General features: G+C 43.4%; 3 protein-coding genes across 4 annotated transcripts; 1 reads left to right on the forward strand and 2 right to left on the reverse strand.

The window, feature by feature from the left end:
* Positions 1 to 801: 801 nt before the first annotated feature.
* rxfp3.2a (relaxin family peptide receptor 3.2a) lies at positions 802 to 3,435 on the reverse strand. Its single transcript, XM_084707630.1, has 3 exons — positions 2,904 to 3,435; positions 2,157 to 2,597; positions 802 to 2,057 (listed from the first exon to the last, which is right to left on the reverse strand). The coding sequence occupies exons 1-3, from the start codon at positions 3,051 to 3,053 to the stop codon at positions 1,446 to 1,448; spliced, it is 1,203 nt and encodes a 400-aa protein (XP_084563756.1). The 5' UTR covers positions 3,054 to 3,435; the 3' UTR covers positions 802 to 1,445.
* A 1,551-nt stretch (positions 3,436 to 4,986) lies between these two features.
* Positions 4,987 to 10,008, reverse strand: LOC146271709 (cyclic AMP-responsive element-binding protein 3-like protein 3-A). Of its 2 annotated transcripts, none has more exons than XM_084707851.1 (10): positions 9,913 to 10,008; positions 9,395 to 9,475; positions 8,658 to 8,916; positions 7,609 to 7,739; positions 7,404 to 7,514; positions 7,178 to 7,284; positions 6,657 to 6,725; positions 6,262 to 6,346; positions 5,975 to 6,068; positions 4,987 to 5,480 (listed from the first exon to the last, which is right to left on the reverse strand). In XM_084707851.1, the coding sequence occupies exons 1-10, from the start codon at positions 9,925 to 9,927 to the stop codon at positions 5,311 to 5,313; spliced, it is 1,122 nt and encodes a 373-aa protein (XP_084563977.1). In that variant the 5' UTR covers positions 9,928 to 10,008; the 3' UTR covers positions 4,987 to 5,310. The 2 variants fall into 2 exon arrangements, with proteins under 2 accessions (XP_084563977.1, XP_084563978.1); XM_084707852.1 differs by having other exon boundaries at positions 9,395 to 9,513; positions 9,913 to 9,995.
* Positions 10,009 to 14,296: 4,288 nt separating this feature from the next.
* On the forward strand, positions 14,297 to 19,781 carry LOC146271710 (elongation factor 2b-like). The gene is made up of 14 exons (XM_084706646.1): positions 14,297 to 14,418; positions 15,297 to 15,511; positions 15,671 to 15,852; positions 15,936 to 16,147; positions 16,245 to 16,426; positions 16,532 to 16,637; positions 16,771 to 17,023; positions 17,113 to 17,308; positions 17,728 to 17,851; positions 17,958 to 18,200; positions 18,287 to 18,640; positions 18,790 to 18,972; positions 19,056 to 19,188; positions 19,294 to 19,781. The coding sequence occupies exons 1-14, from the start codon at positions 14,416 to 14,418 to the stop codon at positions 19,485 to 19,487; spliced, it is 2,580 nt and encodes an 859-aa protein (XP_084562772.1). The 5' UTR covers positions 14,297 to 14,415; the 3' UTR covers positions 19,488 to 19,781.
* The last annotated feature ends 166 nt before the right edge of the window (positions 19,782 to 19,947 follow it).

Below are 19,947 nucleotides of genomic sequence, written 5' to 3' on the forward strand. Positions count from 1 at the left end.
GAAGCAACTGAGGCCAGCAAAAGGATATTATGATATCAATTGGGATGGAAGAAAAAAATGTATCACAGTATTTTTTTTTCTCTCTAAATTAATTGGCAATCTGTAGAGCAGTAATAAGATGGAAAGTAGCCCACCAAAGCTGTGTTTAGAATAATGGAAAGATTAAATGTGGAGACACCAACTTGAAGAAAATATTCAAATTGAATCAAAGCATTTTGTTTGTTTCTGTCATTTAATTTCTCCCTGATGTAGGTCATGTGTCCAACCCATCTCCCCCAGGATCCTGGTAGCTGTCATGTGGATGTAGACAGTGATTGTTGCTGGGACAACGGCTCGTACAACATAATTGAAAACAGAGTAGTGAATCGTCTGCCACTTATTAGAGGGGTTGTGAAGTGGGTGTTGTATTTATGGTTGTGCTCTGTTCTTGGGAGCAGCCAGCAACTGTCATTGTAAAGTGGTAAGACTGTAATAATATTGTGGTAAGAGGTTGCTGCTACGTTTCAGTGGTTCAATTTAAAGGGCTTTGTGATGTTCTCAGAAACAAACTGGTGGTTTCAGTCCACACATGTCCATTTTGCAAGATAGCTGTGGTTACTCACCCACTTAGCCAGATCTATTAACCATGTCATAAATGCAGTACCCAGAGAGTATAGATAGGGTACAAAAATATGGCATCTTGTTTGAACACACAATTACATCATATTTTATTTTTTTGTCACAGAATTTTACATTAAGACAACATTGACATAACATGTAAAGCACATTACATCACTGATTAAAAATACATATTCTGCCTGATTTGCAATAAAAGAATACTGACAACTTCACTTGAAACCATTAATTAAAAACATGCCTTGACAACATTTTAGGAAGATATAACCTGACAACAATTTGTCTTGTCCCATTAGGAAAAAAGGACAGAGATGAGAATTCCACAATTTCTGTTAAACAGATCTGATAAAGCAGGCTGGAACTGTAATTATACTAAAGAATGCCACAATCTATCCAGAACTCTTATTTTTCTCCAGTTATAGTAGCACCGGATCAACCACTTGGACAGTTCAATTAAGGTAAACCGTCATTTCTTAAGATGACCCTTTTACCGGTTATAGGAGGATAAATTATGTTTGAAGAGCTATGCAGTTTGAAAAATTGAAGTGTGCTCTCCAAGCTTTCCCTTTGAACGCAACAAGTGTTCTCATTCATCTTCCTGCATTGTTTGCAGGCTGTTCACATGGGATGAGTGTTCAACCATAACGATTCATCTCTGTTTATAAATAACAGACGACCAGAGATACAGTAAAACGCTACTAGTTCATCTTAAATACATTATTTATAAGTGAAACTGAATATCAATTCGCTGAGCTCTACAAGGTGTGCTGATACATGTTAAATATTTTCATCTTCATTACAATCTTATACTCCGTCAACCTGATGGTAATTTACACGTTGATATCCTCGTGGACAATGACCATGCCGGGCATGCTTTCCTCCACTTTCCTCCCCCTCAGGGCCAGAGTCAGAAAGCTCCGGATGGATAGAGACGCTCGGACAAGCAGCTTCTTGAGGCCAGCCCTGTACTCCTGCCTGATCAGACAGTACAGCACTGGATTTAGGCAGCTGTTGGTATGAGCCAAACACACAGTCAGAGGGAAAGCGTAGGCCTGGGCATTGTAGAAGGCCTTATTGAAGGGAACCTGGTCAAACTTGATGAGCACGCTCCACAGGGTCAGTGCCTGGTTCGGAAGCCAGCAAAGGAAGAAGGACAGGACCACAATGGTGACAGAGCGGGTCAGTTTGGAGCGCCGCCGGTCACGGCACTTCTCCCCTTCAGTCTGCCGCTTCATGTCCATGTCGAGTACACCACCCACGGCGCGGCGGCTGAGGATGAACCTCAGGAGGAGGAGATAGCACACACTGATCACTACCAAGGGAACTACAAATCCCAACAGCATCTTCTGAATCTGGTAGAGACCCAGGAGAACTTGAGGGTCCCAGCGGCCTGAATCTGAGTCTGAGAACCGGACAAGACACAGCTCATCATCTGCAGACACCTGGAAACATCACAGACATATAAAATATTCAGAAGATGGATGTTAAAGCAATTTTTCATGAACTTGTTCAAAACCGAATCCACTGAAAATTTGCCAAACCTGGACTGTGGTTGAGTAGACTGCATGAGGAAGCGTGACAACCACTGATACCACCCAGATACCCAGGCTTGTCCACTTAGCACGAACGGCGGCCATTTTGGGGCTTCTCATCTTCAGAGAGGAGACGAGAGTGCAGTAGCGTGCTGCACTCATGGCCGTCAGGAAGAAGACACTGGCATACATGTTCATGGTGGTCACCGAGCTGACAATCTTACACATCACCCTGCCAAAGGGCCAGCGGAAGTCCAGAGCCGTGTCTACCGCCCAGAAGGGCAGGGTGAGGACGAACTGAAGGTCGGTGAGCGCCAGGCTCATCACATAGCAATCAATGGATGAGTGGTTCTTCCGGTGGCGAGAATGCAGAAGGAACAGTGCCAGCAGGTTACCTACAAGACCGAGTGCACAGACCACCAAGTAGACCAGCGCAATGATAACACGCACCTGTGAATTTCAGAAACTGAGGGTCAAGTCTTGTGCAAAAAGGTTATTACTAATATACAGTCATTTACAATACTTTCCATGTTTGGTCCATTAAACAGGCTTTTTTGACAGGCTATGCAAACTGGTGAAAATACACTTTCCTTTCTTTGTTTTTTCACGCTCTGTTCATGTTCAATCCTAGCTTCTAAAATCAAAGATTACTTTGAAAATGATATTCTTCAATAGCTGATATTTATAGGCTACTGGGTTTGATTATCAAATGTGTGAGCATTTAAATTAGTCTTTTAGTGAGTGACGTATATTTACCGCCAAGTTAGCGCTGTCCCCGTACAGTTCAAGAGCTGACTCTTTGGAGAGGAGATCAAGCCAGCAGTTCAGGGAGAGGTTGTTTAGACTCCCCAGTCCCACTGACAGGTTTGATGCACCAACAGCGTCATCATCGTCCCCTCCGCACATGTTCAACCCAAAGAAAACCAGATAGCCTAACTGCTGGTGTGCATTTTAACGGTCTTTTTTCCAGTCGGATATTCCACAGATGTTGCTGAGCAAAACAGCTGAAGTCAGAATAGCATCAAAATAATGCATGTTGAAAAGCACAAATTGTCTTATCTGTTCTTTTTTCACCTCAGAAGGCTATTTTGCGTTTCGTTACTTTTAGTCATCCAAACTCGGATAGCTTAACATTTGAAATCTTATCATTTTTCAGGCCAACAGGAACAACAGTGGATATGCATTTCTAATTAAAAGTATTTTTTCCCAAAAAGCAAACTACTGGTAAATAGAACTCTTGTCCAACGTTCAGTTATGTTTCATTTATTTGACTTGGATACGCTGGATACGAAAGTCGGACCTGTCTGACTGATTGCACAGAGCGTCCGACTCGTTTTTATAGCCTACTGGGTTGGCGAGCAAGCGCGCGCTCCTACCTTCCTTTCTTTTTTTAGGTTTGTCACACATTTTGATTTGATGAATTCCGGAGAAGTAGTCTCGACGTTATTGCTCGACAACCCGTGACACAACATGGATTTGTTTCTGTGACGCTGAATTCGAGTTACAAAATCAAATAGCAGGTATCCCCGGATACTTATCGAGGATACAATAAACGAATGGCAGGTAGTTCTGCACATAGATATATATATATATATCTATGGTTCTGCATGTTAGTGAGACCCAGTGGCTAATATAATTCTTAAAATTTGGTTAGGGGTCACAAGAGCAGAATACTAATATAGGGAACATTTTATGCTCTAACCATTATGTTTAATTTTATTTTAATGTACAATTTTACGCACATAATTTTCAATTGTGTCACTGGCCTATGCATACAGAGGCTATTTGAGCTATCCGAAATGACTCCTCGATGCTTTCATGTCCTTGAGGACGGCAACATGTATTTGAATTTAAACGGAACAGTGCATTACACAATTTTAATGTCACTCACGTTGTTCAAAAAGGCAGATTGTAATCTTCATATGTCACATAATTAACTTAGTGCAGACTGACTTTGTTCACTGCTAGATTTGAGACCCGAAATACCAGTCTGTATGGTATCATTAGAGCCTCACACATCTCCATGCCCATACCTTTCCAAAGGATGACATTTATACGTCCTTTTTTTATAAGGCTGTGTCTTGGGTTCTCTTACTACACATTATTTTACAGGAATTTGAACCATTTGGGCAGTGTCGGGGATTTAATGTTTTCATACTTATGTTTGGCAAAGTGATGTTAGATACAATTATTCTAATTCTAATTATTCTAAAGAAATCTATGCAACATTTTTGAGTTCTGCTCAAAGACAGGTTTGTCTGACACAATTTAAGTTGGGAGTAAGGGAATTAATGTAGCTCAAGTTAAAGACTAGTCACCTTGTGTTTTTGTGATTCCATAATATTAACCATAACCGTAATACAACCTAACTGATGAATGACCGTATCTTGGGAACTATGAAGTAAGATATGAGAACATATGAATGTATTGAATAGAGACAAATTGCCATGGTATCATGCATCTCCATAACCCAGTTATCTTGTTCATGTATTCTCATAGATCTTAGGCAGGGTCGGTCATTTTGTTGAGAAGCAGTTTTTGTCATATTTGCTCAAATAAATGTCACATCCTGAAAGCAACCGGTAAAGGTTTGACAGTAAGATTAAATACTTCTGGTATCTGTGGGCGTTGCAGGCATGTAATAAACACAACAATCTATCATTTAGTCCAGACTGAACTTAATAATTGGATGGCATTTGGACCGAATACAATGATTAGGTCCACAACCTCAATGTTGAGGTCACAAATAATCATACAATGTTGACATGTAGATTTACAACAGAGACTTTCAAACCATCAATTTACAATTTCCACAGTGTTGTTCAAAAAGACACTTCAGTTCAGTGAAAGTCTTCCAAATAGTACTTTATTGAAAGGTGAATGAAAGTTAAATAAGAAGTGAATAAAACATATTTTGTCAGTATCCATTAGGTCATCAGCCAGCACGTCAATATAATACATTATCAGTATATTACATGACCCTTCAATAGGGTCCATAGTCTCGGTTTACAAACTAACTTCCAAAGCAACAATATAATGAAAGCCATAAGCAGTATGGATCTCTAAAATAATGGTGATCAACTGTGGTCTTAGCTGCTGTAAACAGGAATAACCAATTGCCCATTCTGTTCATGTATTCCTTATAGTTGAGTGGTCAGAGTGGTCAAAGTGGATGCTTAAGGTTGTGGTCAAGGCAGTTTGTGTCTGGATGCTCGGGTCCAAATCGGAGCTTGTCGAGAAGGGTAACCAGGAGCTCCACTCCCCGTGCCAGAGACATGGTCGGTTGGAAGGTGCTCTCTGTGTCCATTACTGACTGGAGCGAACGGGACGGCACTGGTTTGGTGTGAGACACAAGAGTCATGGTCACAATCAGACAAACATACAATAAGTAATAAGGGGTCAGATGGTTGAGCGGTTAGGGGATTGGGCTATGAATCAGAAGGTTGCCTGTTCGATTCCTGGCCATGCCGAAAGACGTTGTGTCTTTGGGCATGGCATTTCACTCTACTTGCCTCGGGGGGAATGTCTCTGTACTTACTGCAAGTCGCTCTGGATAAGAGCGTCTGCTAAATGACTAAAATGTAAATGTGAGTAATAGGTAAAAGCCAGGGCCGTTCCCTGGACCACTTCTAACCCTTAGTCCTCTGCTGTACTCATTAAAGCCACTCTTTGGCACATTTATCACTTTGTAAAAAACATCTGCTAAATGAATAAATGTGAAAGCAAATACGTGTGTGTAAAATGTAGAGTGAGTTGTGTGAGCACGTGTAAGTGTGATTTGCATGTGTGTGTCTGAGTATGTGTTTTAGAACAGTAAGACAACTAACCCCTGGTTTCAGTGAAGTCCTCCTGACTTGTAGAAGTATAGGGGTCAGGTTGTAGACTTGGAGAGAGAAGGAGAGAGAAGGACAGAAGCAGCACCTGAGAGAGAGACAGAGAGAGAGACAGACAGAGAGAGAGAGAGAGAGAGAGAGAGAGAGAGAGAGCGAGCGAGAGTGAGCACAAGTGAAGAATCAACATTTTTTTTTGTGCGCGGGGCTAAGTTGGGCCGGCAGCCAGGCTAAATCTATCCATATCCCTGTGTATTCATATGTAGGTCTTTTTCCCCTCTCACCAGGATGCAAGTTCCTGTCTGCACAGGTTTTCCAGACCCGTTGGTGAGGACACTCTGCAGTTGACCCAGCTGCTCCAACAGGGAACTGGAGATAGAGACAGACAGAGAGAGAGAGAGAGAGAGAGAGAGAGAGAGAGAGAGAGAGAGAGAGAGAGAGAGAGAGAGAGACAAAAAGAGAGGGAGAGAGAGAGACAAAGAGAGAGACAAAGAGAGAGAGGGAGGGAGAGACAAAGGGATGGAGGATTAGATCGAGATAACAGAGGAATCAAATAATAGATAGGAGTGAGAAATAATTGAAGGAATGAATCAACAATAGAGGAGGGAGAGGGAAGAAGGTAAAGAGGACCATCCTCTTTAAATATACTGTGTGTGTGTCTGAGAGAGAGAGGTCTCACGTGTTGGTTTGCTCCAACTGATAGACCTTCCTCTGCAGCTCCAAGTTGTGTGTGCTACAGGCAGACATCCTGATAGGAAAAAGATCCAAATAAACACAGAGCAAGAGAGAGATTTAACGAAGAAAGAGAGACCATTGGTGAGCCTCTGACAATAAAATCGGTTTCATTTTTTTTCCTTCTCTTCTCAAACCAAGAGGTGACTGCAGCTGTCTCTCTCACTTCTCCCTTTTTCCGCACACACCATCTCTTCCATCTCCCATTCATGATGAGTCATCTCTCCTCTACCTCTTTGACTACCTTTCACTTTAAGCCTCTCTCTCTCTCTTGCATCATGATATGTGCCTTGTTCAAACCGGTTCAAATTCAGTCTGACCAACATTCAAATGTTGTTATTTCAATATTGCTCTGGATAAGAGTGTCTGCTAAATGATTGAAATAAATATTGTCTGTGTAATTCCCACATTCTAAACAGAATGTTGAGCTGACATCTGTGTTCCATGGAGCTCATTAGGTGTTCCTACCTCTCCTCCAGTCTGTCAACATATTCCCTCTTCTTCTTCCTGCTCTCCTGGGCTGACTGCTTGTTTCGAATCTTCCTGCGAATTTTCTTCAGGACTCTCTCCTCAAACTAATCCAGCAGAAACAGAGGTGAGTACGGCAAGGAGATGAGAAAGTCATTCCGGACTGACCCTGATTAAACCTCATTTCAGTCGATCAGTTCCAGTATGGCTGAAGGATATACAGTACCTTGGACAGGGGCAGTTTGTTGGGGAGGTTTACACCCTCTTTAGCCAGAAGCTTCTTCTCATCCTCATTTAGAACTAGCTCTTTTAAGGAATTCTGTGAGTTCCGTTGGGCCTGCCAATCACAGAGATGCTTAGACTTTCACACTCTCACTCCTCTCTCTCGCTTCCTCTCTCTCTCTCTTTTTCTCTCTCTGTCTGTCTCTTACCTTTTCTCCGAGTCCTGACAGCAGCAGGCCCTTCACAGTGAGTGGATAGCCTGGAGGCAACCGAGGATTGTGGGTAGCCGAGAGACACTGTGCAAGCCCTGTGATTTCTGGAAAGAGACCAGACTCCCCGCCTACAGCACAGACAGAGGTTCAGTCCAATGGAGCCACAACTACTGATCTACATGTTTCCATGTCTACTATGTCACATTCACACTGTAATGAATTTGTTACTTTTGAAGTTGACATTGGGAAAGGGAAAGGAGGAATGGGAGATGCCAGATTATTATTGTCAAGGGCAACCCAGTAGGGGGTCCAAAAAAAGAATGCGCAGTATTGAGTGGTTACCTACATATGCTTTCATTCACTGAAAACTACCTATTACCCTCTTTTTCTCTGAAAACTACATCAGCTTTGTAATTATTCAAATTTGTTTGAAAATTGAATAAAAGACATGTCATTGTTGAGAGAACTTTTGAAAATAGAAAATAATAATTCATTCTAAAAGACACATAATAAACACTATTTTGAAAAGGCAACTGCCCTTTGATAGTAGAGTAGAAAAGGAAACAATATTTGGTTTTGATGAGTTGGTGACCATCATGCTCATTATTGTGCTTCAGAAAGTCTGTTGCAAACAGCACACAGCTTCCATTTTCAACATCAGTATGGGTGTTCAGTTCTCACAGGTCAGTGCCCTACATCTTAGAGTGCCCACTTTATTGGAAGGCTCTCAGGTGCAACCCAGTGCCTGACCAGAATCACAAAACAGGAAAAATAGTGCCTGGGTATAATCATTCTGAGCTACATCCCTGGAGGGAATGAAAGACTTTGAACTCATTCATGGGAAAAATCTGTAATCTGGGGAGGATACTCTCATTTCAGTCATTTCCTCACAGTCTGGTCTCATCACAGCCAAGTGGTTGTGCATGGTTCAGGCTGATGGATGTTGAGTGAAACAGCAATAAATAAAATAATGAAATACATTCAAATAAAGCCTGTCCTATCACAACCATTTACTCTCCATCTGTTCAGAGTGTGTGTCGTCTTACTCAAGTCAATGGAGACATCAGGAGCCGGCTTGGACAGGAGAAAGCTGAGTGACTGAGACTGGGGTGGAAGCTGAAATGTGTGAACAGCAGGGCTGGCAGGGGGATGGGGGCTGTCCAGGTGGTCCGAGGCTGGGTCTTCACTGATGCCACTGTCACTGGGGCAGGGAGACCACAGAGGCGAGGTGGGAGGAGATGACGAGTCACTCCCACCCAACAGGGTGTCCAAGAAATCATCAGCATCACCCCCAGGATTCACTGTCTGTAGGAGAGAGAGTGTGTGTGTGTGTGTGTGTGTGTGTGTGTGTGTGTGTGTGTGTGTGTGTGTGTGTGTGTTGAGTGTGAGTGTGAGTATGTATGTCATGAGAAATAATGATATGCATTTTTGAATGAGATGATGTCCTTAAAGGCAGACTCCAAGGACAATACTCCTATTGAAGGCCATCCGATAATCAGGTACAGGTAGAAGCTATGTTTAAAGCATGACTGCTGCAGGGGTTCAATGAGGGAAATAATAAGAAACCAGAGTCCCTAACCCCTGACCTCAAAGCTGTCAATCAATCTCTGTGACGGACACATGGAGTAAAATAGAACGGGAGGCTGATAATACCCCAATCACCAACAAAACAATACAGATATATAGCTAGGCAATTATCATATAGAGCTTCTGTACGATTTGTGATGGCTGTTATGATGTCCACGGGTACAAAAAGGTATTTTTCAAGATAATTCTTTCTCACCTCATGTATGGTTACTGGCCAGGGTTGGATGTTGTCTGTCTGGTTCAGAAGAAGATCGAGGAGTTCCATTCCACCATGCATCTGATAAGAAGACACCGATTGTCAGATATCAAGCAGGGCTGGGACACCGAATCAGAACAGTAAATCTCTAAGCAACAAAACCAAATAATCTATTAACTTGATTCCAGCCATAAAGGTGAGTGTCTAGAAAGAGTGTTCTTTGCCCAGTATCCTGAGAATCAAGACTTTTGTAGCAGTCCAGTTCTAACATACCAAACTCAACTGAACACATTAATTTAATTGATTAAATAGACAAGTTATCACTCAGTGCTGAACTAAAGTCTGCTCAACCTGATAAAACCTGACAAAGCTTTCAGCACTCAACTCAAACAAGATCAGGTGATTACTGGAAACAGAATACATTTAATTCAAATTGGAAATTAATTGCCCATTGTATAATTAAAGACAAATACAGGATACAAATCAAGACAAGACAGGATTAGTCAGATTTAGCTTACCTTGTTCTGAGTCATTATTCCAACATTAGATGTGAGCTAGCGACAGTTAATGTAATATTAGTACCAACAGCTCCCTTCAAGGTCCACAATGGCAGTGTGTTTATTGTAGATGTGAGTATGTGTACAGTGTGATCTAGTACACCTACGCCTGTTCCATGGGACAAAGTTGAAATTCCATTAAAGCATGCTGCTTTCAACCCCATTGGTCCCCATCCAATGAAATTCCATTAAAGCATGCTGCTTTCAACCCCATTGGTCTAATGTTTTTGACAGACAAATGAGTTAACAAATTAGGGCATGAGGAACAGCTTTTGAATGGTCAACAAATTGTCCGAGGCCAAATGATGACTAAAAACACTGAAATGACCTTTCACACAATACATATGCTCTCATTCCCCTCACACTTTCACATTCTCTTTGTCTCACATTGTCTTATTTTATTTCTTGTTTATCTTCCAGATTGTCTTCACATTTACACGTTCCATCTCTTTATCCAGAGTTTGATTGTAAATGGATTATGTGAAATACATTAACCATGTTACATTTCCAGTGGGTAATTTTTTCAATCTGGATATTATTTGTAATAACTTTCATATGGAAATAATGTAACTTAATGAGCTCAATAGAATTCTATTCATTTAAACGTTTTGTGTGCTCTCTTACTGGATGCTTTGTTCCATTATAAAATGTTATCCAAACATTATTTGTGAAAGTTTACGTGCTGCATGAAATTTAAAAGATTTACTGAGGAGTTGTGCCTCAATACCTTTGTTGTGATCAGGTTTATCAGAACAGCTATTTGATTGCAGTTCTTATCATAGCTAGTATCTCAGTATTTAAGGGTTTCTGATAATGCGTGTCTAAGCACAATACCAGTCGTAAAGTATATTTTATTATGTAATGTATTATGTAATATTTTCAAAAGGAAGTGGAAAACACACTAATATAAGAGCAATATTTTTGTTGAGAGAGTGTATCAACAGTGATGATCCAAATTGACAATTTTCTGGGGGAAGACAAAAACGTTGATTCTTGGTAAATTGCGGCTAAAGAATATCACATATATCTAATATGGATGTGGTAGGGTGTGAAATCAAGCTGTGAATGGGAGACTATCACAATTTTACTAAATACATACTTAATATATTTTCTGTTGTTAGAGATTATTTGTCCATTGTAGCCAGAATAAGATTTAAGAATAGGATTTGTTGAAAGAAAAACTTATCAAGTGGACCCCCAAAAATGTATGCTTTTCGCTTTTTTCCTACACAGGCAATAACAAGGAACCAAAACCTTTGTCAAGTCAGGGAAGTTGGAGGATTTCCATATTGTTTCACTGTGATTATAATCATTGGAAGCCATCATGCTGGCAACTCAAATAGAAAAAACAAGAAGAACGCATATGAAGTCATTAGGAACAGACTGTCTCTGATATAAATTCAGTAAAGTCTAATCAGACATTTTAATTAGGACATTCATTGCTGCTTTGACTAAATGGGGAGCCCATAACCATGGGCAAAGTGGTCCATGACTGATTTCTTCAATCTGAATCCTTCTGACTAAATCAATCGCTTTTGAGATTGGAACTACAAAGGTCTGTCTAGCGTCACAGATAATAATAGCTAAATAAATCATTCTGAATTCCAAACAAACCATTGTTGTATCAAATGCTCTTAAAGTGCTGAGATTTAATTGTCAGTTTGTGTGTGTGTATGGACTGTAATTACAAGATGTACAAGATTCCACTCCTTTATTCATCAGCAGGCCTAATCATGAAGTGGGGGGGGCCTTCTCTCTTGCCATTAAAATGCACGTATCTATGGTAGAGGACACAGGTTGATCTGTATTTGTACTACTTGTTGGCAAGTTTAAGACTGTTATCTTTATTGCTGTTCTATCTGTGGATTGGAGAGCTCCAAAGTGCACATAATGCAAATATGACCTAACCAGTACACAGCACTTACTGAGAATCCTGCCCCACCTTGCATGCACGGGACATGAGTGTTTGCAATGTTTGCATGAGCCTTAAGTGTTACAAAGTGCAAATACACTGAGACGAACCAGGATGACAGCACCACGGAGAAGCTGCCACTTGAAACTATTGAGAAGCACCCAGATGCACCCGTTCACCCTTATGATCAATGTATAGAAAGTATGATTCAAGGCACACAACTTTATTGAGCCATCATAAATCAACATGAGTGCTGGGCTTATCTGTGAGGTCTGTGTACTCACTAACATAGGTCAAACAAACTGATTTCACTTCAAGTTCGTTTTCATTTGTCATTTCACCATAAGCAGTACAATATACAGACATATACGTGATGAAATGCCTCACGGGCCCACTGTGCTGCATTGTAAAACAAATACGTTGATCAAATGTAATAGACCACTGAATGATAAGATCCTGGGACACAAACATCCACTATACTTTAGATAGAGGATGTGTGTGGGGGATCTAAGATTGTTCACTGGGGGTTTAGAGTCCTCACAGCGGAGAGACAGCAGAAGATAAGAAGTCTGGCTGAGTAGGCCTGGTTGCTTTGGAACCATGTGCATAATGGCAGAAGCTGGAAGAGACTTTGGGAAGGGTGGGAGGAGTCCTTCACGATACTGGAGGTTTTGCCGTTGTACTGGGAACGGCAAGTGGGATGGAGGGGAGGAAAACACAAATAGTCTTTCCAGCTGTGTGGGTCCTATTGACTATTGATGTGGTGTTGGTGGTCCAGGCAAGGTCATACACAACGTGCACCCCCAGGAACTTAATGTAGCTGAATCTCTCCACGCCTGAACTCTCTTCTGTAACCTAGAAGTGATCAATGCAGTATTTTCTGAAGTTCAACATGTTTTCCCCATGTTCACGGTCAGGTTGTTGGCAACACACCATTAAGTAAGTTGGGCCACATCATCTTTATGTGGTGTTTCGCCATTGTAGCTAATGAGGCTCACCATGGTTGTGTCTTTAGCAAACTTAACAATGTGGTTGGAGCTGGTCTTAACAGTGCAGCGAAGGGTCAACATTGTAAACAGCAGTGGGCTGAGCATGCAGCCCTTGAGGAGCACCTGATGGAGCAGGAAATGTTGTTGCCAACCTGGACTGACTGTGGTCCCCCAGTTCAAAACTCCAGAACCCAGTTGCAGAGGGAGATGTTGAGGCCCTGCCCATTCACCTTACTGATAAGCTGCTGACAAATAATTGAGTAGAATACTGAGCTACAGTTGATGACCAAGAGAGGACCTCATGCAATTTCCCTCCAGAGCTGACAGGTCTGCAGACAACACAGTTAACATGGCCCTCCACTTCACCCTCCTGCACCTGGACTCCCCGGAATCCTACGCCAGGATCCTGTATGTGGACCACAGCTCTGCTGGACAGGACAAGCTCTCCCAGCTGAACGTGCCTGACTCCACCTGCTGGTGGATCACTGACTTCCTCTCCGACAGGAACAGTTGAACATCAGCTCCTTCACCAAAAAAGCACAACAGAGGGTGTACTTCCTGCGGCAGCTGAAGAATTTCAACCTGCCAAAGACAATGATGGTGCACTTCTACACAGCGATCATTGAGTCCATCTTCACCTCCTCCATCACCATCTTGTACGCTGCGGCCACTGCCAAGGACAAGAGCAGACTGCAGCGTATCATCCGCACTGCTGATAAGGTGATCGGCTTCAATCTGCAATCTCTTGAGGACCTGCACATCTATAGGTCCCTGAGGTAAGGAAGAAATATTGTGTCCGACTCCTCCCACCCTGGACACTCCCCTCCGGCAGGAGGCTGTGGTCCATCAGGACCAAAACCTCACCCCACAAGAACAGTTTCTTTCCGTCTGCAACTGACCTCTTCAATAAGGCCTAGAACTCTCAACTGTCACCAGCACTCTCATAAAATCCATTTGTCACTTAAATGCACATTGCAACATTTTTGCACCAACCACATTGAACTCTTATTTTATATTAATTTGTTTACATTGTCTGGTATTGGCTCGAATAATTGAGATACTGTTGTTAAATGTCTACTTTTAATTATTTCCGACGAAAAAAATACACCTTCCTGCCTTAGTAATATCCTTATTGGTGCAAACTTACTTGGAGAATAATGCTGTGTCAGATTTGGATTTTGATGAACAGCATTCTGACATGGGTTCCTATTGAAGAAGAAGAAGAAAATAAACGTTATTATTATTATACATACATGCATGCAGGAAGCGGTGTGGCTTATTTGTGTGCTGGTCATTCACTGAAGTGTGTGTGTGTGTGTTGAGGGAACAACAGTAAGAAGGCCAGCTTTGTAAAATGTATAATGTAACAGTGCCCTCTAGAGGACAATTGTCTGTGCCATGACAAAAGGGGCGTCGCTTTCTGCTGACGCCATGAGAACGTAAACCAAGTGAAATAGAGTCGGATGTCACGACTCCTTCTTTCCTGCCTATCCGTTGTCGTGGAAGGCAGTGTGTATCCGTGTCGGAGTTCTTCGTCTAACGGATCTATAACCATCAGTCACAATGGTAAGTCAGAAAAAATACGTATAATTATGATTAAATAGACCGGAGGCAGCTTTATCTGATGGTTAATTCAATTATTTAACGTTTCGTATGTATCTAGTTGAGACTTTTTGGTCTTAAATAGCGACCTGGCATTTCCAAAATGGATGCTTCTATACAAAACTGCATGACAATGCCTGGAAAACTGCGTAGCTCCGTTTCTGCCACCATTCTGGGCGTTCGACTTTTTGAAATGTTTTTGAAATGTTGTAAAAATGTTTTATTTGTAAGTTTGTTAGATATTTCTAGATTAAGTAAATATAAATGATCACCTTCATAATTGGCTAATGTTAAGTACGTAGCGCACCGCACCGGGACCCGCCTAGTGCTGAGCAAACAATCAGGTGTTAGATGTTCAGATGGTATGCCTGATGGTTTTTAGCGTTGCAAATGAGTGGGGACTCAAAATGCGACATGGTTGATAGTCAAATCCATAAGTGTAATTTTACATAAATGGCGGAAATGGCACTTCACCGGCTACACAGATTTGTCCTATTGTCAACCGGCTTTACTGTCGTTCTGCAGTGGCTAGTCAGCATAGCTGGAAGAACGCGTTCTCAACTTGATGACGTGTTCCGGCATGTGATAAAAATTCTAGCTAGTTGTACTGGTCTGCTGCCAAGAAGTGACTAATCAGTTTTGAATCGCAATTAGTTCCCCTTAGTCTGCAATTCACGTTTCAATGTATTTATAAAAATAAAGTATTAAAACCATTTGTTTCAAACCAAAACACAATGCCCAGTATACATGCCTCAGCTTTCACCATTCGAGCCCTACCATTGTTACCAAGGTATGTAGGCCATTATTGATAACTGATCAACTATGATGGCTTTTCCCTTCAGGTGAACTTCACAGTAGACCAAATCCGTGACATCATGGACAAAAAGTCCAACATCAGGAACATGTCCGTGATTGCTCACGTGGACCATGGGAAGTCCACATTGACTGACTCTCTGGTGTCCAAGGCTGGCATCATCGCCGGTGCTCGTGCTGGGGAGACCCGCTTCACCGACACTCGCAAAGACGAGCAGGAGCGCTGCATCACCATCAAATCCACGTATGTAAAAGGTCAAGGCTCTCTGGCCATGCAGATTTGTTTGAGTAGTGTACTTGATCAACAGGGACACAAGTCCTGTCTCACTGGTTAAGCAAGGATGTGACCTCAACTAAAAGCATCTCCCTCCTTAATCTTGTCACCTGTACATTTCAACCGCAGGGCCATCTCCATGTACTACGAGCTGAGTGAAGATGATTTGGCGTTCATCAAGCAAACCAAAGATGGCTCTGGATTCCTCATCAACCTGATTGACTCCCCTGGCCATGTGGATTTCTCCTCCGAAGTCACCGCCGCCCTCAGGGTCACAGACGGAGCCCTTGTGGTGGTCGACTGTGTCTCAGGTAGGCCCGCTCTCCCTCGCCCCGTCAGCCTGTCCTGACTGGCTTGGTCGGGGGGTCTTATCCAGTCCTCTCTCTCTGCCCAGGGGTGTGTGTGCAGACCGAGACCGTGCTGCGCCAAGCCATCGCCGAGAGGATCAAGCCTGTCCTGATGATGAACAAGATGGACCGCGCCTTGCTGGAGCTGCAGCTGGAGCCCGAGGACCTCTACCAGACCTTCCAGCGCATCGTGGAGAACGTCAACGTCATCATCTGCACCTACGGCGAGGAGGAGGAGGGGCCGATGGGCAACATCGTGGTGCGTAGACAGCGGATGCTGACTCAGCCGGCATGTTCACGGAGAGGCTTGTCAATGCAACAAAGCTTTAATTGTACGATTTGCTCTTTATCTACAGGTTGACCCAAAGATCGGAACTGTTGGTTTTGGGTCTGGGCTCCATGGCTGGGCCTTCACCCTCAAGCAGTTTGCTGAGATGTATGTGGCCAAGTACTCTGCCAAGGGTGGTGACACCAAGCCAACTGCAGAGGAGAAGAGTAAAAAGGTGGAGGACATGATGAAGAAACTTTGGGGAGACAGGTAAATCCACACTCATAAATCTTACCTTCAGTTCAAGATTTTTATTTCAAGTATCAATCCTTTGTTGTGCTGGTATTTAACTAGTGACATGTGACCCCTTTTCAGGTATTTCGACACTGATGCTAACAAGTTTAGCAAATCAGCAACTGGCGCTGACGGCAAGAAGTTTCCTCGCACCTTCACCCAACTTGTCCTTGACCCCATCTTCAAAGTGAGTTCAACTAAAAGTGAAATTATTTTATTAATGGAGAGGAAAGCCAGTAGCACCTTTCAAGTCACCTAAGGTGTAGTCTCATGTACCACGTTATCAAGCGTTCTCTTGTTAATATCTCCTTTCCCTCAAGGTGTTTGATGCCATCATGAAATTCAACAAGGAGGAAACTGCCAAGTTGATTGACAAGCTGGATATCAAGCTGGACACTGAAGACAAGGACAAGGAGGGCAAGCCCCTGCTGAAGGCCGTGATGAGGAAGTGGCTGCCGGCCGGAGAGGCCCTGCTGCAGATGATCACCATCCACCTGCCTTCCCCCGTCACCGCCCAGAAGTACCGCTGTGACATGCTCTATGAGGGACCTAAGGATGACGAGGTTGCCATGGGTCAGTCAGACTGCACAAGTGCATTTCTTTATTTGTCTAATGTAACTGCTGTTTGTGTATAGTATCTAATGTCTCTTTCTCGCTCTCAGGTATTAAGAACTGCGATCCCAAGGCTCCTCTGATGATGTACATTTCCAAGATGGTGCCTACCACTGACAAGGGCCGTTTCTACGCTTTCGGACGCGTTTTCTCTGGCGTTGTGTCCACGGGTTTGAAGGTGCGCATCATGGGTCCAAACTTCACTCCTGGCAAGAAGGAAGACCTCTACCTCAAACCCATTCAAAGGTGTTTATTAATGATCATACACATTTCAGTCTTGTGTAGGAATGGGCAATTTGCAATTGAATACTCAAACTGGGAGTGCTGCTCAAACTTAATACTGGTATGCTTTTTAATTGCCTGAGTTGCAGAGTAACCAGACTACTGTGTGTGTATATACAACATTTTATTTGATCCAAGTACAATTTTTAAATCTGAATTTGTATCCCCGTTCATCAAGGGAAGATAAGATTGATTACTGAACCGCATTAACATTTTAATAGATGCTTGGGTATCAGTTTAGATGGTGCTGGATATGTTAGGAATACAATAGCGTTTTTACTAGGAATGTAAAAAAAGAGAGAATTTAAACTATGAAAATGTAATGCCCATCTTTGTCTTCAAACGAGTAATTAAATCTGTTTTGTAATTGTGTCCCCTCACAGAACCATCCTGATGATGGGGCGTTACGTTGAGCCCATCGAGGATGTGCCCTGCGGGAACATTGTTGGACTGGTCGGAGTGGACCAGTTCCTCGTCAAAACCGGGACCATTACTACTTTTGAACATGTAAAACATCCCTTTTTAAACTAACATTGTCACAGTCTGTACTTCCTTGAATATGTGAAACGAGTCATTTCTGTCAAAATTGACCATTTGTTCAACTGGTCTTCAGGCCCACAACATGAGGATGATGAAGTTCAGCGTGAGCCCTGTGGTGAGGGTGGCGGTGGAGGTCAAGAACCCTGCCGACCTGCCCAAGCTGGTGGAGGGGCTGAAGCGTCTGGCCAAGTCTGACCCCATGGTGCAGTGTATCACTGAGGAGTCTGGGGAGCACATCATCGCTGGGGCTGGAGAGCTCCATCTGGAGATCTGCCTCAAGGACCTGGAGGAAGACCACGCTGGCATCCCACTGAAGGTGAGGCTTCTGAACACGGGATGGGTGGAAGGGGTGCAGGAAGACATTTTATTTTGACCTCTGACCTTTTCTTTCTCCCGTTTCAGAAATCTGACCCAGTGGTGTCCTACAGAGAGACCGTTAGCGAAGAGTCTAACCAGGTTTGCCTGTCCAAGTCTCCCAACAAGCACAATCGTCTGTTCATGAAGGCCTGCCCCTTCCCTGATGGCCTTGCAGAGGACATAGAAAAGGGCGATGTCACTCCTCGCCAGGAGTTTAAGGCCCGTGCCCGTTTCCTCACTGACAAGTATCAGTGGGATGTGTCCGAGTCCAGGAAGATCTGGTGCTTCGGCCCAGATGGTACTGGACCCAACCTGCTGATGGACGTGACCAAGGGAGTGCAGTACCTCAATGAGATCAAGGACAGCGTTGTGGCTGGATTCCAGTGGGCCAGCAAGGAGGTGGGTTTGCAGGGTCATCTCATAATGCATGTCAATCCTATCCCATAGGTCATTCCACTAGCCTGAGACCTGATAGGTTCACACACACGACATCACGGCAGGATTCTCTCCATGTCTATAGTGTTGTAATGTCCTTTCTCTTCCTGCAGGGTGCGCTGTGTGAGGAGAACATGCGAGCTGTACGCTTTGACATCCATGATGTGACGCTGCACACAGATGCCATCCACCGTGGTGGTGGCCAGATCATTCCCACTGCCCGTAGAGTCCTGTTGGCCTGCCAGCTCACCGCCCAGCCCCGACTCATGGAGCCAGTCTACCTGGTGGAGATCCAGGTGGGTGTCCCATCTGTGTGTCAGGAAACTCCACGCTGTAGAGTTCCCGTTACTGAGCCGTTTGCTGTGTTCTGTCTGACCAGTGCCCAGAAAATGCTGTGGGAGGAATCTACGGCGTGCTGAACAGGAGAAGAGGTCATGTGTTTGAGGAGTCCAATATGATGGGCACACCCATCTTCACAGTCAAGGCCTACTTGCCAGTCAATGAGTCTTTCGGTGAGTGTCCCGGCTGTCCGACACCATGTTGTGTGATGGCCTCTCTTCTCAGTGTGATGGGTCTGACGACGAGTGTTCCTCAATCTCCCTCCCTCCCTTCTCCAGGTTTCACAGCCGATTTGCGCAGCAACACCGGTGGCAAGGCCTTCCCCCAGTGTGTGTTTGACCACTGGCAGATCCTGCAGGGAGACCCCAACGAGCCCAGCTCAAAGCCCTTCCAGGTTGTTGTAGACACCAGAAAACGCAAAGGACTGAAGGAGGGTATCCCTGCTCTGGACAACTTCATCGACAAGTTGTAAACCAAAAGTCCCAGAGGCCTAATGCCACATCACGCCCTAGGCACTGCTCTGAAATGATTGGATAGATTTTTGCAATGGAACTATAATATTGGACTATTACATAAACCTGGAATCATTTCAGATGTATACCAAGTGCCTAGGGTTGACGCTAGGCTGTCAAGTTTGGAGTCACACATGCTTGTATTTTTTCCTCTCCACTGAAGCTGTACAGTACACAGAGCACAGTAGTGCTTGCCTAACCGACACACGGTGAAGGACACCATGGGGTATCACTCAATAAAGATTCCAAAATTAGAGCTTGTGGTGGACATTCTTTGATCTTTTTACAGTTCATTTACATTTTATATTGTACATTTGAAGGGGGTACCGCTACAACAACTTCTGATTATACTGTTGGAGTCTTTTTACATTAAAATGTGCATGGTTTCAATGACATTTGGGGAGTTTTGCATTTAGATTG

The sequence above is a fragment of the Hypomesus nipponensis genome, chromosome 10 (genome assembly GCF_054491055.1).
Source record: "Hypomesus nipponensis isolate SF chromosome 10, ASM5449105v1, whole genome shotgun sequence".
In the NCBI taxonomy this organism is placed as follows: Eukaryota; Metazoa; Chordata; class Actinopteri; order Osmeriformes; family Osmeridae; genus Hypomesus; species Hypomesus nipponensis.

Bases quoted from the DNA above. Each gene is read 5' to 3' on its own strand.
- rxfp3.2a (XM_084707630.1), bottom strand. From the start codon at position 3,053: ATGTGCGGAGGGGACGATGATGACGCTGTTGGTGCATCAAACCTGTCA. The intron at 2,598-2,903 runs GTAAATATACGT...TGAAATTCACAG, and splicing joins GGGACAGCGCTAACTTGGCG to GTGCGTGTTATCATTGCGCT. The intron at 2,058-2,156 runs GTTTGGCAAATT...TGATGTTTCCAG, and splicing joins TCTACTCAACCACAGTCCAG to GTGTCTGCAGATGATGAGCT.
- LOC146271709 (XM_084707851.1), bottom strand. The intron at 7,740-8,657 runs GTAAGACGACAC...TCTGTGCTGTAG, and splicing joins TGATGTCTCCATTGACTTGA to GCGGGGAGTCTGGTCTCTTT. The intron at 5,481-5,974 runs GTTAGTTGTCTT...ACACCAAACCAG, and splicing joins GGACTTCACTGAAACCAGGG to TGCCGTCCCGTTCGCTCCAG.
- LOC146271710 (XM_084706646.1), top strand. The intron at 15,853-15,935 runs GTAGGCCCGCTC...CTCTCTGCCCAG, and splicing joins GGTGGTCGACTGTGTCTCAG to GGGTGTGTGTGCAGACCGAG. The intron at 18,973-19,055 runs GTGGGTGTCCCA...CTGTCTGACCAG, and splicing joins TCTACCTGGTGGAGATCCAG to TGCCCAGAAAATGCTGTGGG.